Genomic DNA, 19139 nt, shown 5'->3' with positions numbered 1-19139 from the left:
TGCTGCTCCAGTCAGCCCAGCAGCAAAGGGACGGAGTGACCATGGCACCAACACGAAGTACGTCGGATACCGAGCACAGAACGAATCCAGCACGAGCTGCCACTCTGACCAAAACACTCCAGAGTTCTGGAGAAGATATTTTTTGGTACTGTCAGGACAGGAGATAACTTTGGCAGCTGATCAATGGCTCCTTCAAAGCCAAGAGCAGAGGGAAGCAGAACATGGTGGGCATCCCAACCCAGCTCCTCCAGGGAGCAGCTGGGAATCACTAAGGTTGGAAGAGACCTCCAAGATCTGCAACACCAACCCACTCCCACTGTGACCCTAAATAGACCCACTAAGTCATTATCGTTGGAAGAGACCTCCAAGATCATCCAGTTCAACCCCAACCCATCCCACCGTGACCCTAACTAGAACCACAAAATCATTCAGGTTGGAGGAAACCACCAGGATCACCCAGTGCGGCCCCAACCCACTCCACCACCCACCCTGACCGTGTCCCCAGGCACCACATCCCCCATCCCCACATCTATTCAATCCCTCCTGGGATGACACTCCACCATCTTCCTGTGCAGTACTGGGAAGACATTTCCCCCTGTGCCCAAACCCCAGATGCGCCCTGGCACAACCCGAGGCCATCTCCTCTCAACTCCACCTCGCTGCAGCTCCTTTGGGGTCACTCTGAGTTGCTCTGTCCCATAGCTCCAGCACTGCAGTGCAACTGTGACTCCGCTGCAGATCCCAGAACCACTGCAGATCCCAGAGGATCCGGTTTGGTGTGCTGAGCTCCTGGGAGCCACGGGGGCTGCAGGACCCCGATGTGCCACAGGGATTGCCCTGCTCAACCCGTGTGTGGGGGGTGGGAGAGCAGGAGGAGGCGGACTGGGCTCCCAGGATCGTACCTGGGAGTCCTTGGGGTTGGAGAAGACCTCTGAGATCCCCAACCCCAACTCATCCCCACTGACCACGTCCCCAGATGCCACATCTCCCCACCTCCTGACCACCCCCAGGGACGGTGACCCCACTCCCACCCCGGGCAGCCCACTGCAGGGTCTGACTGCTCCTTGGAGAAGAAATTTCTCCCCATATCAGAGCTGTACCGACCCCACCACGCCCACCAATGCCATGAAGACCGTGTCACTGCACCGTCACCGGGGTGAGGACGTGGCCAACAGCCCCATCCCCCAGAGCAGACAGGACCCCCCCAGAAGCATTTCCCCCACCCCAGAGGACCCGAGCAGCGCCGTGCCATTCGCTCCCACCTTTTCGGGTGCCCCCGCAGCGATGTTGCCCAGCCCCCGCAGCGCCAGCACGCGCACCAGCAGACACGGGTCCTTCTGCCGCCCCGTCATGCTGTCCATCACGCTCTCCAGCAGGATCAGGTCATTCACCACGTTACTGCTCAGCAGCTGAGGGAGAACAGAGCGATGGGATGGCAGCCCCCACCCCCATCCCGCGGGGTGGGTCGGGCGCTGCCACTGCTTTCTGCTCGGCTGCTTACTCCAAGCTGCAGGAAGAATCTGGGCACTGAGGGGCAAAGTGTGGCCCCAGCTGTAGAACAACAGGAGCACGGCCCCACGGCCCCAGCAGCATCCCCAGGAGCACAGCCCCACGGCCCCAGCAGCATCCCCAAGAGCACAGCCCCACAGCCCCAGCAGCATCCCCAGGAGCACGGCCCCGTGGTTGTAGGATCAACCCAGCAGCAGGAGCACGGCCCCGTGGTTGTAGGATCAACCCAGCAGCAGGAGCACAGCCCCGTGGTTGTAGGATCAACCCAGCAGCAGGAGCACGGCCCCGTGGTTGTAGGATCAACCCAGCAGCAGGAGCACAGCCCCGTGGTTGTAGGATCAACCCAGCAGCAGGAGCACGGCCCCGTGGTTGTAGGATCAACCCAGCAGCAGGAGCACACCCCGTGGTTGTAGGATCAACCCAGCAGCAGGAGCACAGCCCGTGGTTGTAGGATCAACCCAGCAGCAGGAGCACGGCCCCATGGTTGTAGGATCAACCCAGCAGCAGGAGCACAGCCCCGTGGTTGTAGGATCAACCCAGCAGCAGGAGCACGGCCCCGTGGTTGTAGGATCAACCCAGCAGCAGGAGCACGGCCCCGTGGTTGTAGGATCAACCCAGCAGCAGGAGCACGGCCCCGTGGTTGTAGGATCAACCCAGCAGCAGGAGCACAGCCCGTGGTTGTAGGATCAACCCAGCAGCAGGAGCACGGCCCCGTGGTTGTAGGATCAACCCAGCAGCAGGAGCACAGCCCCGTGGTTGTAGGATCAACCCAGCAGCAGGAGCACGGCCCCGTGGTTGTAGGATCAACCCAGCAGCAGGAGCACGGCCCGGTGGTTGTAGGATCAACCCAGCAGCAGGAGCGCGGTGCCGGGAGCATCCCAGCAGCGGAGCACAGAGCTCCTGGCGAGCAGCACGGAGCCCCGCAGCGCTGCGAGCCGCTGGCTGTGCGCCGAGCCGGGGGCTGCTGGGGCTGCTCTCCCACTGACCCCCACCTCCAGGGAGCCGGCTCATCAGGGAACCGGAGGAGCTGTTAATGGCACAGGTTAACGAGGTGCGCGGGGCTGCTGGATGCAGGGCACAGCTGGGGCTGCTGCAGGCGGCAGCGACCAAAATCTGACACCCTGTGGCATCCCATGGCACAGACCTGGCACCTCATAGCACCCCGTGGCACAGACCTGGCACCTCATAGCACCCCGTGGCACAGACCTGGCACCCGAAACAGGGATCTCATGGCACCAAACCTGGCACCTGGCAAAGGGACCCCACGAGACCGAACCTGGCACGCAGCACAGGAATCCCGTGGCATAATACCTGGCACCCAATGGCACAGATCTGACACTGCATGGCACCTCACGACACTAGTACTGCCCATGGCACTCCATGATGCCCCATGGCACAGACCTGGCACCCCATGGCACCGCATGGCACAGAGCTGGCATCCAGCACAGGGACCCCATGGCACCAAACCTGGCACCCCATAGCACCCCATGGCACAGAGCTGGCATCCAGCACAGGGACCCCATGGCACAGAACCTGGCACCCCATGGCACACACCTACCGCCCCATGGTGTCCCCTGGCACAGACCTGCCACAGGGACCCCACGGCACCCCCTGGCACCCCACGGCACTGACTCAGCACCAAGAGCAGTGCCAGGAGGGCCCGTTGCCACCGCTCCCCAACACCACAGCCCCGTGGCCGTCCCCTCCCGACTCCCACTCTGTCATCTCCGTCACCGGCACTGCCGCGAGCGGAGGGACCGAGCTCTCACCTCATCAGTTTGGAGAGAGGGAGACACAGGCATTTGCTTCCTTCCCCTCCCGCCCCACGGTGAGGCAAAGCCGCTATTTTAAACCTCCCTCCCCCCCAAAAAAAAAAAAACAAAAAAAAAGAGGACGCCGAGAGCCAACCGCGCTCCAAAACGAAAGCAGATTCTGGGACGGGAGCCAAGAGCCGGGGCCGGCGGCTGCCACGGCCAAACAGAAAATAAAAACAGGGCCCTCGTCCCGGGCTGCTTAAAAAGCAGCTGAGAATTTAAAAGGTGGTTTATAAGCGAGGATATAGCTGTGCGTTGTTGGCACCAGGCGCTCCTTTATGTAACAGAACCTCCTCGAGCGGCCCCGGGCGCGATGGTGGTATGGAGATACGGTTACGGGTTCTGGCGGGGAGAGGAGAGGCCTTGAGTCACCTCATTCCTAGGGTGGGACGTCAGGAGGGAGCTCAGCGCTGCTGCCTCATGGCAGACGCACGTTCAGGGCCGGAGCCCACGCGGTTCCTCTGCCGGTCCTCCCGCTGTGGGGTCAGGATGGCACAAAGGGATGAAGATACGGCACTGCCCCAGCTGTATGCGTGCAGCACAGCAGGTCAGGGCTGAGCTGCTGGAAGGAGTTTTGAGGAGGAGTTGGGGGTATCGGTGGCCAACAGTTGACCACGAGCCAGCAGTGTGCCCTGGTGGCCGAGGGGGGCTGATGGTTGACCAACATCTAACCCACGGTTGATCAATGGTTGACCAACAGTTGACCATGAGCCAGCAGCGTGCCCTTTGCTAGGGGATTTGATTTAGTTGCTAAGGGATTTGATTTAGTAGTTCAGTGGGTAGGGATGGTGATAGGAGGGTGGTTGGACTAGATGATCTTGTAGGTCCTTTCCAATCTAATGTACCTATGAACCTATGAATCCATGAAATTGGTGAGCAACAGCTGACCAATGGTTGACCGTGAGCCAGCAGTCCACTCCGGTGGACAAGAGGGCCAATGGTTGACTAATGGTTTATCATGTGCCCTCGTGGTCAAGAAGGCCAACGGTTGATTGGTGACTGACCAATGGTAGACCATGAGACAGCAGTGAGCTCTCATGGCCAAGAGAGCCAATGGTTGACCAACAACTAACCAGTGGTTTGACCAATGGTTGATTATGAGACAGTAGTATGTCCGGTGGCCAAAAGGACCAATGGTGACTCAGTGGTTGACTACGAGCCAGCAGAGTGCCCTTGTAGCCACGGAAGTCAATGGTTGATCAACTCTTGATCAAACTGACCAACGATTGACCCAATGGTTGATCAACAGTTGACCAATGGTTGTCCACGAGGCAGCTGGGAGCCCTGGTGGCCAGGAGGGCCAACGGGACCCTGGGGTGCGTTGCCCAGAGCACGGCCAGCAGGGCAGGGAGGTGCTCCTCCCCTCTGCTCTGCCCTGGGGGGCACTGCTGGAGCACTGCGCCCGCTGCTGGGCTCCCAGTTCAGGGCAGACTGGGAACTGGTGGGTAGAGCCCAGTAGAGGATGGCGGGGGCCTGGAGCCCCTCCTGATGGGCACAGACTGAGAGCCCCGGGGCTGTGCACCTGGAGGAGAGAAGGCTGAGAGGGATCCAAGCAGTGCTGACCCGTATCTGGAGGGTGGAGGAAGGAGGGGGCCGGCTGAGGTTGGGGAAGCTCCAGAGGTCCCTTCCAGCCTTTACAGATCTTTGTTTTGGGGATTCTGCACGGTTCTGCCCCACTCACCTCAGCCAGGAAGGCGGTGGCTGTGACTCGTTGGCTGTCAAAGGCGCTGCTCAGTGTGGGGATGAGGCTCTTGACAATGAGGGGCAGGCGGGGGCCAGCATGTCGTGCCATGGAGCTGCAGGGAGACGGGACTGTCAGGCACACAGCCCCCAGTTCCCAATGCCTCCCGTCCCACAATGCCTCCAGTCCCCAGTGCTCCCATTTCTAACGACCCTAATTCCCAATGCCTCCAGACCTCAAAGTCCCCGTCCCTGATGCCCCCAGTCCCCAATGCCCCATCCCCAACGGCCCAATCTCCAATGCCCCCATCCCCAATGCCCTCTGTCCTCAATGCTCCCAGTCCCCAGTGCCTCCAGTTCCCAATACCCCCATCCCCAACGTCCCTGTCCCCCAATGCCTCCAGTTCCCAATACCCCAGTCCCCAACGTCCCCAGTCCCCAACGTCTCTGTCCCCAATGCCTCCAGTCCCCAACGTCCCCATCCCCCAATGCTTCCAGTTCCCAATACCCCAGTCCTCAACGTCTCTGTCCCCAATGCCTCCAGTCCCCAACATCCCCATCCCCCAATGCCTCCAGTCCGCAATACCCCAGTCCCCAAAGCCTCCAGTCCTCAATGCCCCAGTGTACAATGTCCCCATCACCCAATGCCTCCAGTCCCTGATGTCTCTAACCCAAACATCCCAGTCCCCAGTGCCCCCACCCAGCAGTACCCTATGTCCTCGTGCCCCCCCGCCCCCCACACTCACCCAGCCAGCACAGCCACGCCGTCGTGGTGCCGCTCGGGGTTCTCCATCAGTTCCCATCCTCCAGCACTGCCCACGGCCACGGCCACCACCTCAGTGCCACCCTGCACCAGCATGGCCCGCAGCGTCTGCACCGCACAGCTGGGGAGAGGCACCGCAGCGTCACCACGGTCACACGGTGCTGTCACCCTGCGCTGTCACACGGTGCCGTCACATCGCTCCGTCACTCTGCGTCGTCACATTTTGCTGTCACTGCACTCTCACATCACAACGCACCGTCACGCTGCACCATCACAGAGCATCGTCATGTTGTACCACCATCACACCGGAACGCCGCACCATCAAACCACGCTGTCACACCGTACGTCACACTGCGCTGTCACGTCGTATCGTGACACCCCACGATCAGACCGTGTCACAGTGTAACATCACGACACTTTGTCACACTGTACTGCGACCCAACATGATCACTCTGTGCCTTCACAGTGCGTGGTCACACTGCACCATCACATCATGTCACCATGCTGCACCATCACACACTGTCACCCCGTACCACCACTCACATCATGTCACCATGCTGCACCATCACACACTGTCACCCCGTACCACCACGTCATGTCATCACACTGTACCATCACACTGTGTTGTCCCATCGTACCACCACACTGCACTGTCACACTGCACTGTCACACTGTGTCATCATATTGTACCTTCTCACCCCACTGTCACACTGCACTGTCACACTGTGTCATCATATTGTACCTTCACACCCCACTGTCACACTGCACTGTCACACTGTGTCATCATATTGTACCTTCACACCCCACTGTCACACTGCACTGTCACACTGTGTCATCATATTGTACCTTCTCACCCCACTGTCACACTGCACTGTCACACTGTGTCATCATATTGTACCTTCACACCCCACTGTCACACTGCACTGTCACACTGTGTCATCATATTGTACCTTCACACCCCACTGTCACACCCCACTGTCACACTGTGTCATCATATTGTACCTTCACACCCCACTGTCACACTGCACTGTCACACTGTCATCATATTGTACCTTCACACCCCACTGTCACACTGCACTGTCACACTGTGTCATCATATTGTACCTTCACACCCCACTGTCACACTGCACTGTCACACTGTGTCATCATATTGTACCTTCACACCCCACTGTCACACCCCACTGTCACACTGTGTCATCATATTGTACCTTCACACCCCACTGTCACACTGCACCGTCCACATCGTCACATCGTCCCGCCACACCACGTTGTTTCATTGCCCTGTGCCATCACACCGTACAGTCACATTACACCGTCACACCACAGCTCCCAGCCCGGTGCCTCAGAGCACAGCCCCACATCAGGGCCACCCTCTGCCCCCCAGTGCTGCCCTATAGCGGCGCTGCCACTGCTGTGGGGCCGTGGTGGGAGCGGTGCCATGCGCTGTGACACCACTGTGACCATTACCCAGGAGAGAGGGCTGAAAAGGAAAGAGGTCCAGAGTTGATGGAAGGTGGGGTGGGTTTTTTATGCATCAGTATTTTTATAGGTGGGGATTATTTCACTGTGAGCGTGGAGCAACATATGGGAACCATACATTATCCTGTCGTGGCAAAACAAATAATGGTGATGGAGCAATAATGGCTGTCACTGTGAACGCAGATGGAGAAAACATGGTTCAGGATGGTGTTCTGACACAGGCAATGCCAAAGCACCACTGCCAAACATGGTCATGTCAAGGACCACAACCAACCATAGACCACCAACAACCATCGACCACCAACAACCAACAATCACCACCAACCATGGAAAACCACCAACCATCAACCACCACCAACCATCAACAACCAACAACCACCAACAACAACCAACCATCAACCACCAACAACCATGGAAAACCATCAACCATCAACAAACACCAACCACCAACCACCACCAACCATGGAAAACCGTCAACCATCAACAACCAACAACCAACAACCACCTCCAACCAATAACCACCACCCACCAACTATGGACAACCAACAACCAACAACCACCACCAACCATAGACAATCATCAACCAAAACCACCAACAACCAACAACCACCTCCAACCATGGACAACTACCAACCAACAACCACCTCCAACCAACAACCAACACTGCCATGGATTACTACAACACGGATTACTACAACCACAGCTGAGCTGAGGACAACCGACAGCCATGGTCCACCACTGCCAACCATGGATCCATCAGCCATGGACCACCACCCACAACCACAGACCACCACAATCAACTACAGCTGCTGCCAAAGACCACCACCACCAACCACAGCCGGTGCCAAGGACTGCCAGCACCAAGCACCGACCATCACCATCAGCCATGGACCACCACTACAAAGGACAGACCATGGCCATCCGCCACAGACCACCATCTCCAGCCAAGACTGGTGCCATGGACCACCACTACCAACCACCGACCATCACCATCCGCCACAGACCACCAGCTCCAGCCAGGACTGGTGCCATGGACCACCACTACCAACCACCGACCATCACCATCCGCCACAGACCACCAGCTCCAGCCAGGACTGGTGCCATGGACCACTGCCACCAACCACAGCTGATACTGAACCACAGACCACCATCACCAACCATGGCTGGTGCCATGGACCATCCACACGCCATCATCACCAATCACAGCCCTGTACTGAGGACCACCATAAGCCACAGACCACCACGATCGGCCACAAGTGGTGCCAAGGACCATCACTGTGCGCAGACCACCACCATCAGTCAGGGACCACCACCGACCATGCCTGGAGCTGACGACCACCACCAACCACCAACCACTGAGAATGGCAGCAGCCCCTGGATCCGTCCTCCGTCCACTCCTCCGCTGTCATGCCCCGCTATGGGATTACCACATCCCCCATCCCCAAACCTGGATCCCACTCCACCTGTGGGACGGGGGAAGAGCTGCAGAGCGGCAGCAATGCGTCGCGGGGAGCGCTCCCGGTTCGGCACAGCGGGAACCCTGCGTGAGCCCCAGAACCCTGCGTGCCACAGGTGGAGCCGTAGCTCAGCCCGGGAAAGCTGCAGCAGGATCAATTTCCTTGCAGCACACGAAAACAGCAGCACGAAAACCTCTGGCAGACGCTCGCAGAGACCTGATCCTCCCCGCGCTCCGGGCTCGGCCTCGCGGCAGACGCAGCACGAGGCCGCTCCTGCGGGACGGACGCTTCATGGGGTTTGCTTTTCCTACAGACGCTTCCTTCCTCTCCGACGAAGGCTGTGTCTTCCAACCTCCCCTTTCCTGCCAAGCTATCGTGTTCACCTTTACCGTCGCTCTTTGGCATTTAAGGATCGGGGAGATTCAGCATTCAGAACGCGGTCAGGAAGCGGCTTTGATATTGTAACCAGCTCCTGGGACCGGGATGGAATTTCACATCTCGGCGCGTCAGACGGAGCCTCTTCCCCTCCATCCATCAGTGGTGACTTCATGGCCACGCGACCCCGGCCACCAGCCCACGCCCCATGTGGCCACGCACCCTCCGGCCATCCAGCCCTGGTTCTTTCTGGAAGGATCTCATGCAGTGTCATCACCTTGATGCTTTACAAGCACAGGTAATGCCAAGGACCACTACCAACCACGGATCACCACCAACAGCCATGGACTACCACTGTCAGCCGTGGACCACCACCAACAACCACGGACCAGCACCGTCAGCCATGGACCACTACCATCAGCCACAGACCAACAACAGCCATGGACCACCACTATCAGCCACAGACCACCAACAACAACCATGGACCACCACTATCAGCCATAGAACACCACTATCAGCCCCAGGCAACAATCATGGACCGCCATCACCGAGCACAGATGGTCACCACCAACCACAGACCGCCACCATAAGCCACGGACCACCACAAACAGCCACTGACCATCACACCAGCCACAGATGACCACCATCAGTCATGAACTGTCACCACCAAACATGGACCACCACCATCAGTCAAGAGCTACCACCACTAACCAAGAACCACCACCACCATGGATCACCATCACCAACCATGGTCTGCCACCATCAGCCATGGACTGCCACCACCAACCAAGAACCACCACCAACAACCAAGAACAACCACCACCAACCATGGACTGCCACCAACAACCAAGAACAACCACCACCAACCATGGACTGCCACCAACAACAAAGAACAACCACCACCAACCAAGAACAACCACCACCAACCATGGACTGCCACCAACAACAAAGAACAACCACCACCAACCATGGACTGCCACCATCAGCCAAGAACCACCACCACCAACCATGGACTGCCACCAACAGCCACGGACCACCACTATCAGCCATAGAACACCACCATCAGCCATGGACTGCCACCACCAACCAAGAACCACCACCAACAACCAAGAACAACCACCATCAGCCATGGACTGCCACCATCAGCCAAGAACCACCACCACCAACCAAGAACCACCACCATCAGCCACGGACCACCACTATCAGCCACGGACCACCACCATCAGCCACAGGGTGTTCCTTGAGCTGCTGTGGGATCCCAACGTGCCGCAAGGATTGCTCTGAGGTGGGAGAGCAGGAGGAGGTGGGCTGGGCTCCTGGGATCTGTGGACTCACTGGGGTTGGAGAAGACCTCTGAGATCCCCAACCTGACCACAACCAACCGTGTCCCCCAGTGCTACATCTCCCCTGTTCCTGAGGACCCCCGGGACGGTGACCCCACCAACCCCTGGGCAACCCATGCCAATGTCAGACTGCTCTTCGGGTACAGAAACACTCCCTAACATCCAACCAGAACTCAACCCATACCTTTCCAACTTAAGAGGTACGACGCAGCGTGGGACCTTCCGCATCACCGGGACGTCCCACTGTACAGAACCGGGACAAAACAAACCAACCAAAACCACGCACGCGAAAATAACACCGATCCAACCGAGCCCAGCAGACAGCGGGAGGACAGGTCTACCCAACCAACACGGCGTGGCAACACGGAGCCGCCCGGGGTACCTGCAGGGCTGGAGGCTCCGGGACGCGGCTGCGTGGCTGCTGCTCCTCCTCTCCCTGCCCTGCAGGCTCTTCGGTAGCTGGACACCCACGGTGCAGCTGACGCGCAGCAGGAGGGTCACGAAGAGCGGCGCGTAGAGCCCCAGCACCGCCGGCCCAGACTCCGGCGCAGACATGATCTCATGCAGAGCACATGTGGCCTGGGGTTGGGGGGGGGGGAGGGGGGAGAGGGAGAGAGAGAGCAGGGGGGGGGGGAGGAGGATTAGGAGGGATCCCCCCCCACCCCCAGCCCCGCATCACGCTGCTGTGTGTTGGTAAATAGCGGAGGTCGTGGCTGCGCGCTCACGGATCGCGTCCCAAACGTGGCCCCGATGAGGGGAGAGCTCTGCAGACCCACGGGTGGGGGGAGGGGGAAATGAAGTGGGGCTCTGGGGACGCGGAGCAGAACCCCCAGCTCGGGGTTTAGGGCAGCACCCGGCTCCGCTCCGGCCGCGTTACACCGCACCCCCGGGGGTGGGGGGGGGCTGAGAGCAGAGCGGGGTCCGCGCGGGGCAGCACCACCTGCGTCGGGTCCTTCGCAGGAGGAAATTTTCACAGCTGTTTTCCTGCTCAGAGAGCTGCCAAGCGGGGTTTATTTTTTTTTGGAGGGGATAAAAACGCAAAGCGCTCTCTCCCCCGCCCCCTCCCCCCCTCCCCCCGCCGAGGACGGACACCTGAGAGGTTTTTACGAGCGGCGGATTAGCGCGGAGAGGCGTCACCGAGGGACACTCACGGCCATGGGCAGCGGCGTGGCCACGCGCTCCGAGCTGCCGCCCAGCAGGAACGCTCTGCTCTCCTTGTAGGGCACGTCCCGCGTCACCTTGTCCAGCAGCTGCTCCAGGATCTGCGTTGTGAGGCCGGGCTCTGCGGCCAGGGCCCTCCACATGGCACACGTGTGGCTGTGAGGAGTGAAGGGGAGACAGGGGCTGGGTAAGGACCCAATGCAACCATCCCACGGGTCTGTGATCTTTCAGGACCCAACCCAACCATCCCACGGGTCTGTGATCTTTCAGGACCCAACGCAACCATCCCACGGGTCTGTGATATTTCAGGACCCAACCCAACCATCCCACGGGTCTGTGATCTTTCAGGATCCAACCCAACCATCCCACGGCTCTATGATCTTTCAGGACCGAACCCAACCGTCCCATGGCTCTGAGATCTTTAAAGACCCTTCCAACTCATTCTAGGCTCATATGACCTTTTAAGAACCCTTCTCACCCAACTATCCCATGGCTCTATGATCTTTAGGGACCCTTCCCACCCAACCATCCCATGGCTCTGTGATCTTTAAGGACCCTTCCAACTCCACCAACTGAACCCAACCCATTTCAGGGTTCTATGGTCTATTAAGATTCTACCCACCCAACCATTCTGTTCGCTTTGAACTGTAAGGACCACCCCAATCCAACCCTTTCCATGGTTGTATGATCTTTAAGGACCTTTCCAACCCAACCCAACCCATTCCACAGTTTCATGATCTGTTAAGACCCTTCCAACCCAACCCAATCCGTCCCATGATTCTATGGTCTATTAGGACCCTTTCAATCCAACCACTCTGTTCTTTGTCATCTTCAAGGACCCTTCCAATCCATCCCAACCATCCCATAGTTATATGATCTTAACAGACCCTTCAAACCTAACCACTTCATGGCTCTATGATCTTTGAGGGCCCTTGCAACTCAATCCAATCCAGTCCAATCATCCCACGGCTCTGTGATCTTCAAGGACCCTTCCAACTCAACCCAACCCATTCCATGGTTCTGCGCTCAGGGCTCAGCCCAGGGCCGGCTCTGACACCCCAGAGCTCTCCCTCAACCACCCCAACATCACAACATCATACAACATCACAACCTCAACCACCCCAACCAAACTCATCTTCGCTCCGCTTACTGCCCCACAACCCCAAACCTTCGGCAGTGAGCGGACGCTCCGATCCTTGAGCTCCCAACAGAAATTCCGACAGGGGGAAGGAGCCAGAAAGCTCCCGGCTGCAGCTGAAGCAAAAGCAGCCCCAGAGACGGGTACCTGTCGAAGGGCAGAGCGCTGCCCAGCAGGCTGGAGACCACCACGGCGCTGTGCTGGGCCGCCAGGATGTACACCGTCTGCTGGGCCGCCTTGCGCACGTGCTCCTCGTCCACCTCCTGCAGCTTGCTGTGGATGATGCTCATGATGTCAGGCACCTGTGGGGCACGGTGGTGGCACTGAGACGGGGGACGGGACACGGCGAGAGCTTGGGGGGACCGTGCCGTGGTGTCCCCCCACCCTGGTGACACTGTGCAATGTCTCAGGGTGTGGAGCTGCCGGTGCTCTGCCAGCATCGCTGTGTACGGGGCTCAGCAGCACCATGGGGTCAGAACCGGAGGACTGCTGAGATCCCCTCCAACCCAACCAACCCGTGGCTCTGTGACCTTCAAAGACCCTTCCAACTCAACCATCCGGTGGTTCTATGATCTTTAAGGACCCTTCCAACCTGTTCCAACCATCCATGGCTCTATGACCTTCAAAGACCCTTCCAACTCAACCATCCCGTAGCTCTAAGATCTTTAAGGACCTTTCCACCCCAACCATCCCGTGGCTCTAAGATCTTTAAGGACCCTTCCACCCCAACCCAAGCATCCCGTGGCTCTAAGATCTTTAAGGACCCTTCCACCCCAACCCAACCATCCCGTGGCTCTGTGATCCTTGAAGACCCTTCCAATCCAACCACCTCATGGCTCTACAATGGGGTTGGACTCAATGATCTCTAGAGGTCCCTTCCAACCCCTACAATTCTGTGATTCTGTGATTCTATAATCTTTTAGGACCTCTCCAACCCAATCATTCTACAGTCCTATGCTCTTCAAGGACCCTTCCAACCCACCCCATGGCTCTACGACCTTTTAAGACCCTTCCAACCCAATCATTTTTCACTTCTGTGACCCCAGGAACCAGAGCAGCACAGGGGATGACCCCCCCCGGCCCCATCAGCTGCACAACGAGGTGCGGAGGAAGCTCATGCGCAGCCCAGACCTGGCGGCAAATCCCCGAGCTTAGCACGGAGCTGCCGGGATTTAGCGTCAGGTCGGGTTTCAGGATCTGGGCCGGACGGGGTCCGGACGAAAAGAGAGCGACGGGGAGGGGTCAAGGGGGGAGAGTGGGATGTTAGGGGAGCTGCCGTGCAAAGCCTGAGCGGTGCGGGGAGAGCCGGTGTTTCCAATTAGTGCAGGAGAAAAGGGGGGGGGTTAGAGGGGGGGTTAGTCCTAAGGAGGAGGATTAGGCCAAAAAAAGTCCTCTGTGTGGGAGAGGGGCGCGGAACGGGATGGGGATGGGGATGGGCATAGGATAGGGGTGGGGGAGGGGGATGGGATGGGGATGGGCATAGGATAGGGGTGGGGGAGGGGGAGAGGGATGGGATAAGAATGGGGAGGGGACTGGGATGGGCATAGGATAGGGGTGGGGGAGGGGGATGGGCATAGGATAGGGGTGGGGGATGGGGAGGGGGATGGGATAAGAATGGGGAGGGGACTGGGATGGGCATAGGATAGGGGTGGGGGAGGGGGATGGGATGGGGACGGGATGGAGGTGGGATGGGGGCGGGATGGGGATGGGAACTGGATGACAATTGGATAGGAGTGGAATGGGGATGGGATGGGGGTAGGATGGGGATGGGGTGGGGCTGGGATGGGGGTGGGATGGGGGAGGGATGGGGGCAGGATGGGGATGGGATTGGATGGGGACGGGATGGCAACGGGATGGTGGTGGGATAAGATGAGGGGACGAGGTTGTGGGTGAGATGGGATGAGGGCAGGATGGGGATGGGGATGGTGACAAAACCAAGGATGGTGATGGGAGGAGTGACAGCTCCAGGGGGGGCGCAGGGCAGGTGACCGTACAGCCGGAGGTGCAATGGGAATGGTCACATCCTTTCGGTGCCCAAACTTGAAAGTGACTGCACGAGGGCGGGGAGTGATGGGACTGAGGGAAAACAGATTAAATCCGACAGAGGGGAGATCTGAGGTCAGACACGGGGGGGCGGGGGGGGATCCGTCACCCAGAGGCGGTGCGGCCCCGGCACTGCTGCCCGGAGCTGTGGGTGCCCCATCCCTGGAGGTGTCCGAGGTGTGGGTGGGGCCCTGGGCAGCCTGAGCTGGGGGGCAGCCAGCACATGGGAGAGGTTGGGGCTGGGGGGGTCCCTTCCAACTCAACCCAACGCATCCTGTGGTTCTTAGATCTTTAAGGACCTTTTCAACCTAAATGATGCTGTCATTCCATGCTTTTTTGATCTTTAAGGACCCTTCCAACCCAACCATTCCATGATATTATGACCTTTAAAGACCCTGCCAACCAAACCCGTTCTGTGACTGTAATCTTTAAGGACCCTTCCAACCCAAGCCATGCTGCGATTCCATGGTTCTTTTATCTTTAAGGACCTTACCAACCCAACCCATTCTATGACTCTGTGATCTTTAAGGACCCTTCCAACCCAATCATCCCACGGCTCTATGACCTTTAAGGACTCCGCCAACCCAACCAATTCTATGACTTCGTGATCTTCAAGGACTCCGTGGAGGAGTCCTTTTCAACCCACCTCTGATCTTTAAGGACCCTTCCAACCCAACCATCGCATGGCTCTATAACCTTCCAGGACCCTTCCAACCCAACCCATTCTCCAGCTCCACGATCTTTCAGGTTCTTTCCGACCAAACCACGTGACAAATACAAACCGTACTGCCAAAGCCCATCAGCCCACAGCCCAGCTGCCAGGACCTGGCGCTCGCTGGGCGATGTGCAGGACACAGGAGGGAGGCAGCGGGGGCGGGGCAGCTCACCTTGTCCTGCAGGACCGCGCCTCGTTCCTTGAGCAGCGCGTTGATCATGACGGTGGCCGCGCGGGAGCAGTTCTTGTCAGGGTCCGCCAGCCCCTCGAACATGGCGAGCAGGAGGTTCATCAGCTGGTCCGGGGGGACACGCTTCCCAATCACCTGCCCAACCATCCTATGGCTCGAATGATCTTTCAGGACCTTAACAAGCCAACTCAACCCATCCCGTGGCTCTGCGATCTTTCAGGACCCTTCCAAGTCAACCCAACTCACCTCCCGGCTCTGTGATTTTAAGGATCCATCTAACCCAACCATTCCACAGCTCTGTGAACTTTAAGGACCTTTCCAACTCAGCTCAACCCATCCCATGGCTCTGCAATCTTTCAGGACCCTTCCAAGTCAACCCAACTCACCTCCCGGCTCTGTGATTTTAAGGATCCATCTAACCCAACCATTCCACAGCCCTGTGAACTTTAAGGACCTTTCCAACTCAACTCAACCCATCCCGTGGCTCTGCAATCTTTCAGGACCTTTGCAACCCAACCCAAACCATTCCATGGCTCTATGATCTGTAAGGACCCTTCCAATGCAACCATTCCACGGCTCTATGACTTTTAAGGACCCTTCCCACCCACACATTCTACCACTTAATGGCTCTGTGACCTTAAAGAACTCTCCCAATACATTCTATGTTTTTATGACCTTCAAAGACCATTCCAACCAAGTCTATTCTGTATTTGTATGACCTTTAAGGACCCTTCCAGCTCAACCCCACCATCCTATGGCTCCATGACCTTGAAGGACCCTTCCAGCACAACCCAACCGTCCCATGGCTCTGTGATCTTTCAGGACCCTTCCAACCCATTCTAGGCTCCTGTGACCTTTAAGGACCCTTCCAGCACAACCCAACCATCCCATGGCTCTGTGATCTTTCAAGACCCTTCCAACCCATTCTAGGCTCCTATGACCTTTAAGGACCCTTCCAGCACAACCCAACCATCCCATGGCTCTGTGATCTTTCAAGACCCTTCCAACCCATTCTAGGCTCCTATGACCTTTAAGGACCCTTCCAACGCAATCCAACCATCCCATGGCTCTGTGATCTTTCAGGACCCTTCCAACCCATTCTAGGCTCCTGTGACCTTGAAGGACCCTTCCAGCACAACCCAACCGTCCCATGGCTCTGTGATCTTTCAAGACCCTTCCAACCCATTCTAGGCTCCTATGACCTTTAAGGACCCTTCCAGCACAACCCAACCATCCCATGGCTCTGTGATCTTTCAAGACCCTTCCAACCCATTCTAGGCTCCTATGACCTTTAAGGACCCTTCCAACGCAATCCAACCATCCCACGGCTCTGTGATCTTTCAGGACCCTTCCAACCCATTCTAGGCTCCTGTGACCTTTAAGGACCCTTTCAGCACAACCCAACCATCCCATGGCTCTGTGATCTTTCAGGACCCTTCCAACCCATTCTAGGCTCCTGTGACCTTTAAGGACCCTTCCAGCACAACCCAACCATCCCACGGCTCTACGACCTTCTCTGTACGGGGAGGAGCAGCACCGCTATGGGGCGGGATGCCCGGAGCAGCCCCGCTCTGCCCACCGTACCATGGCGATGTTGGTGCAGGTGAGGAAGAGGACGGTGAAGTCGGGCTCCTCCAGACCCCTCTTCAGCGCCTTCAGTCCCTCCACCATCTCATCCCGGTGGTCCGGAGCGAACCCTGCGGGCACAGCAGCGCTCGGTTCAAATCCAACACCAAAACACCGCAGCGATGTGGGTCCAAACCACGCAGCGATGTGGGTCAGAATGGGGCTGCCCCAAAGGACCACACCACAGTGATGTGGGTCAGAATGGGGCTGCCCCAAAAGATCACACCACAGTGATGTGGGTCAGAATGGGGCTGCCCCAAAGGACCACAACCCCGTAGCGATGTGGGGCTGAGCACCGCAGCGATGTGGGTCAGAATGGGGCTGCCCCAAAGGACCACAACACAGCGATGTGGGGCTGAGCACCGCAGCGATGTGGGTCAGATTGGGGCTGCCCCAAAGGACAACATAGTGATGTGGGGCTGAACAATGCAGCGATGTGGGTCAGAATGGGGCTGCCCCAAAGGACCACAACACAGTGATGTGGGTCAGAATGGGGCTGCCCCAAAGGACCACAACCCCGCAGCAATGTGGGGCTGAGGACCACAGCGATGTGGGTCAGAATGGGGCTGCCCCAAAGGACCACAACCCCGCAGCGATGTGGGTCAGATTGGGGATGCCCCAAAGGACCACAACCCCGCAGCGATGTGGGGCTGAGCACCGCAGAGATGTGGGTCAGAATGGGGCTGCCCCAAAGGACCACAACCCCGCAGCGATGTGGGTCAGATTGGGGCTGCCCCAAAGGACCATAACCCCGCAGCGATGTGGGGCTGAGCACCGCAGAGATGTGGGTCAGAATGGGGCTGCCCCAAAGGACCACAACCCCGCAGCGATGTGGGTCAGATTGGGGCTGCCCCAAAGGACCACAACCCCGCAGCGATGTGGGTCAGAATGGGGCTGCCCCAAAGGACCACAACCCCGCAGCGATGTGGGGCTGAGCACCGCAGTGATGTGGGTCAGAATGGGGCTGCCCCAAAGGACCACAACCCCGCAGCGATGTGGGGCTGAGCACTGCAGAGATGTGGGTCAGAATGGGGCTGCCCCAAAGGACCACAACCCCGCAGCGATGTGGGGCTGAGCACCGCAGCGATGTGGGTCAGAATGGGGCTGCCCCAAAGGACCACAACCCCACAGTGATGTGGGTCAGATTGGGGCTGCCCCAAAGGACCACAACCCCGCAGCGATGTGGGGCTGAGCACCGCAGCGATGTGGGTCAGACCTGCAGTGCTGCTCCCGTGCTCCGATCGCTCATCCCAAGTGCTGGCCCGACCTCTCCTGGTGACGCGGGGAAGCTCCGGCTGAGGGAGCCCTGAAGCCGCCCCACACTCTGCTCCTCGGCACCCCAACCCCGGGACGGGGGGTCTAATTAGGGTCGTGATGGGGGGGTCTAATTAGGGTCCTGATGGGGGGGTCTAATTAGGGTCGTGATGGGGGGGTCTAATCAAGGTCGTGATGGGGTCTAATTAGGGTCGTGATGGGGATAGAGCGGGGTTGGACTGGACGACCTTGGAAGGCTCTTCCAAACGGGACGAGTCAGTGGGTCGAAATAGGGTGACGGTGAGGATGGGTTGGGGACGGCCTGGAGGATTTTGGAGGTATCTTCTGACCCTAATGATCCAACGGGTTTATTTAGGATCGTGGCTGGAGTAGGTCAAGGTTGGAGTGGATGACCTGGGAGGTCTTCTCTAACCTTCATGACTCTGTGGGTCTCTTTAGGGTCACGGCGGGGATGGGACGGGTTGGAGCTGGGGACCTTGGAGTTCCCTTCCAACCTAAGGGACTGGATTGAGTAGTTGGGTAGGGATGGTGGTAGGAGGATGGTTGGACCGGATGATCTTGTAGGTCCTAT

General features: G+C 58.3%; 1 protein-coding gene across 3 annotated transcripts in view; it reads right to left on the bottom strand.

The window, feature by feature from the left end:
* Positions 1–19139, bottom strand: part of MROH1 (maestro heat like repeat family member 1) — a 59468-nt gene that overhangs the window by 7685 nt on the left and 32644 nt on the right. For 2 of the 3 annotated variants that reach the window (XM_065729132.1, XM_065729133.1), the window contains 8 exons: positions 17252–17364; positions 15650–15802; positions 12867–13021; positions 11572–11737; positions 10803–10999; positions 5750–5887; positions 5005–5119; positions 1263–1409 (listed from right to left, as the gene is read on the bottom strand). In XM_065729132.1, coding sequence (XP_065585204.1) covers positions 1263–1409; positions 5005–5119; positions 5750–5887; positions 10803–10999; positions 11572–11737; positions 12867–13021; positions 15650–15802; positions 17252–17364 — 1184 coding nt within the window. The remainder of the gene's footprint in view (positions 1–1262; positions 1410–5004; positions 5120–5749; positions 5888–10802; positions 11000–11571; positions 11738–12866; positions 13022–15649; positions 15803–17251; positions 17365–19139) is intronic. The other variant, XM_065729134.1, reaches the window with a different exon arrangement.

The sequence above is a fragment of the Cyrtonyx montezumae genome, unplaced genomic scaffold (genome assembly GCF_038088225.1).
Source record: "Cyrtonyx montezumae isolate F1298 unplaced genomic scaffold, pur_monq_1.0 scaffold_102, whole genome shotgun sequence".
Taxonomy (NCBI): Eukaryota; Metazoa; Chordata; class Aves; order Galliformes; family Odontophoridae; genus Cyrtonyx; species Cyrtonyx montezumae.
Note: the sequence above shows the minus strand (reverse complement) of the source record. Positions and strands in the feature narration are given on the sequence as shown.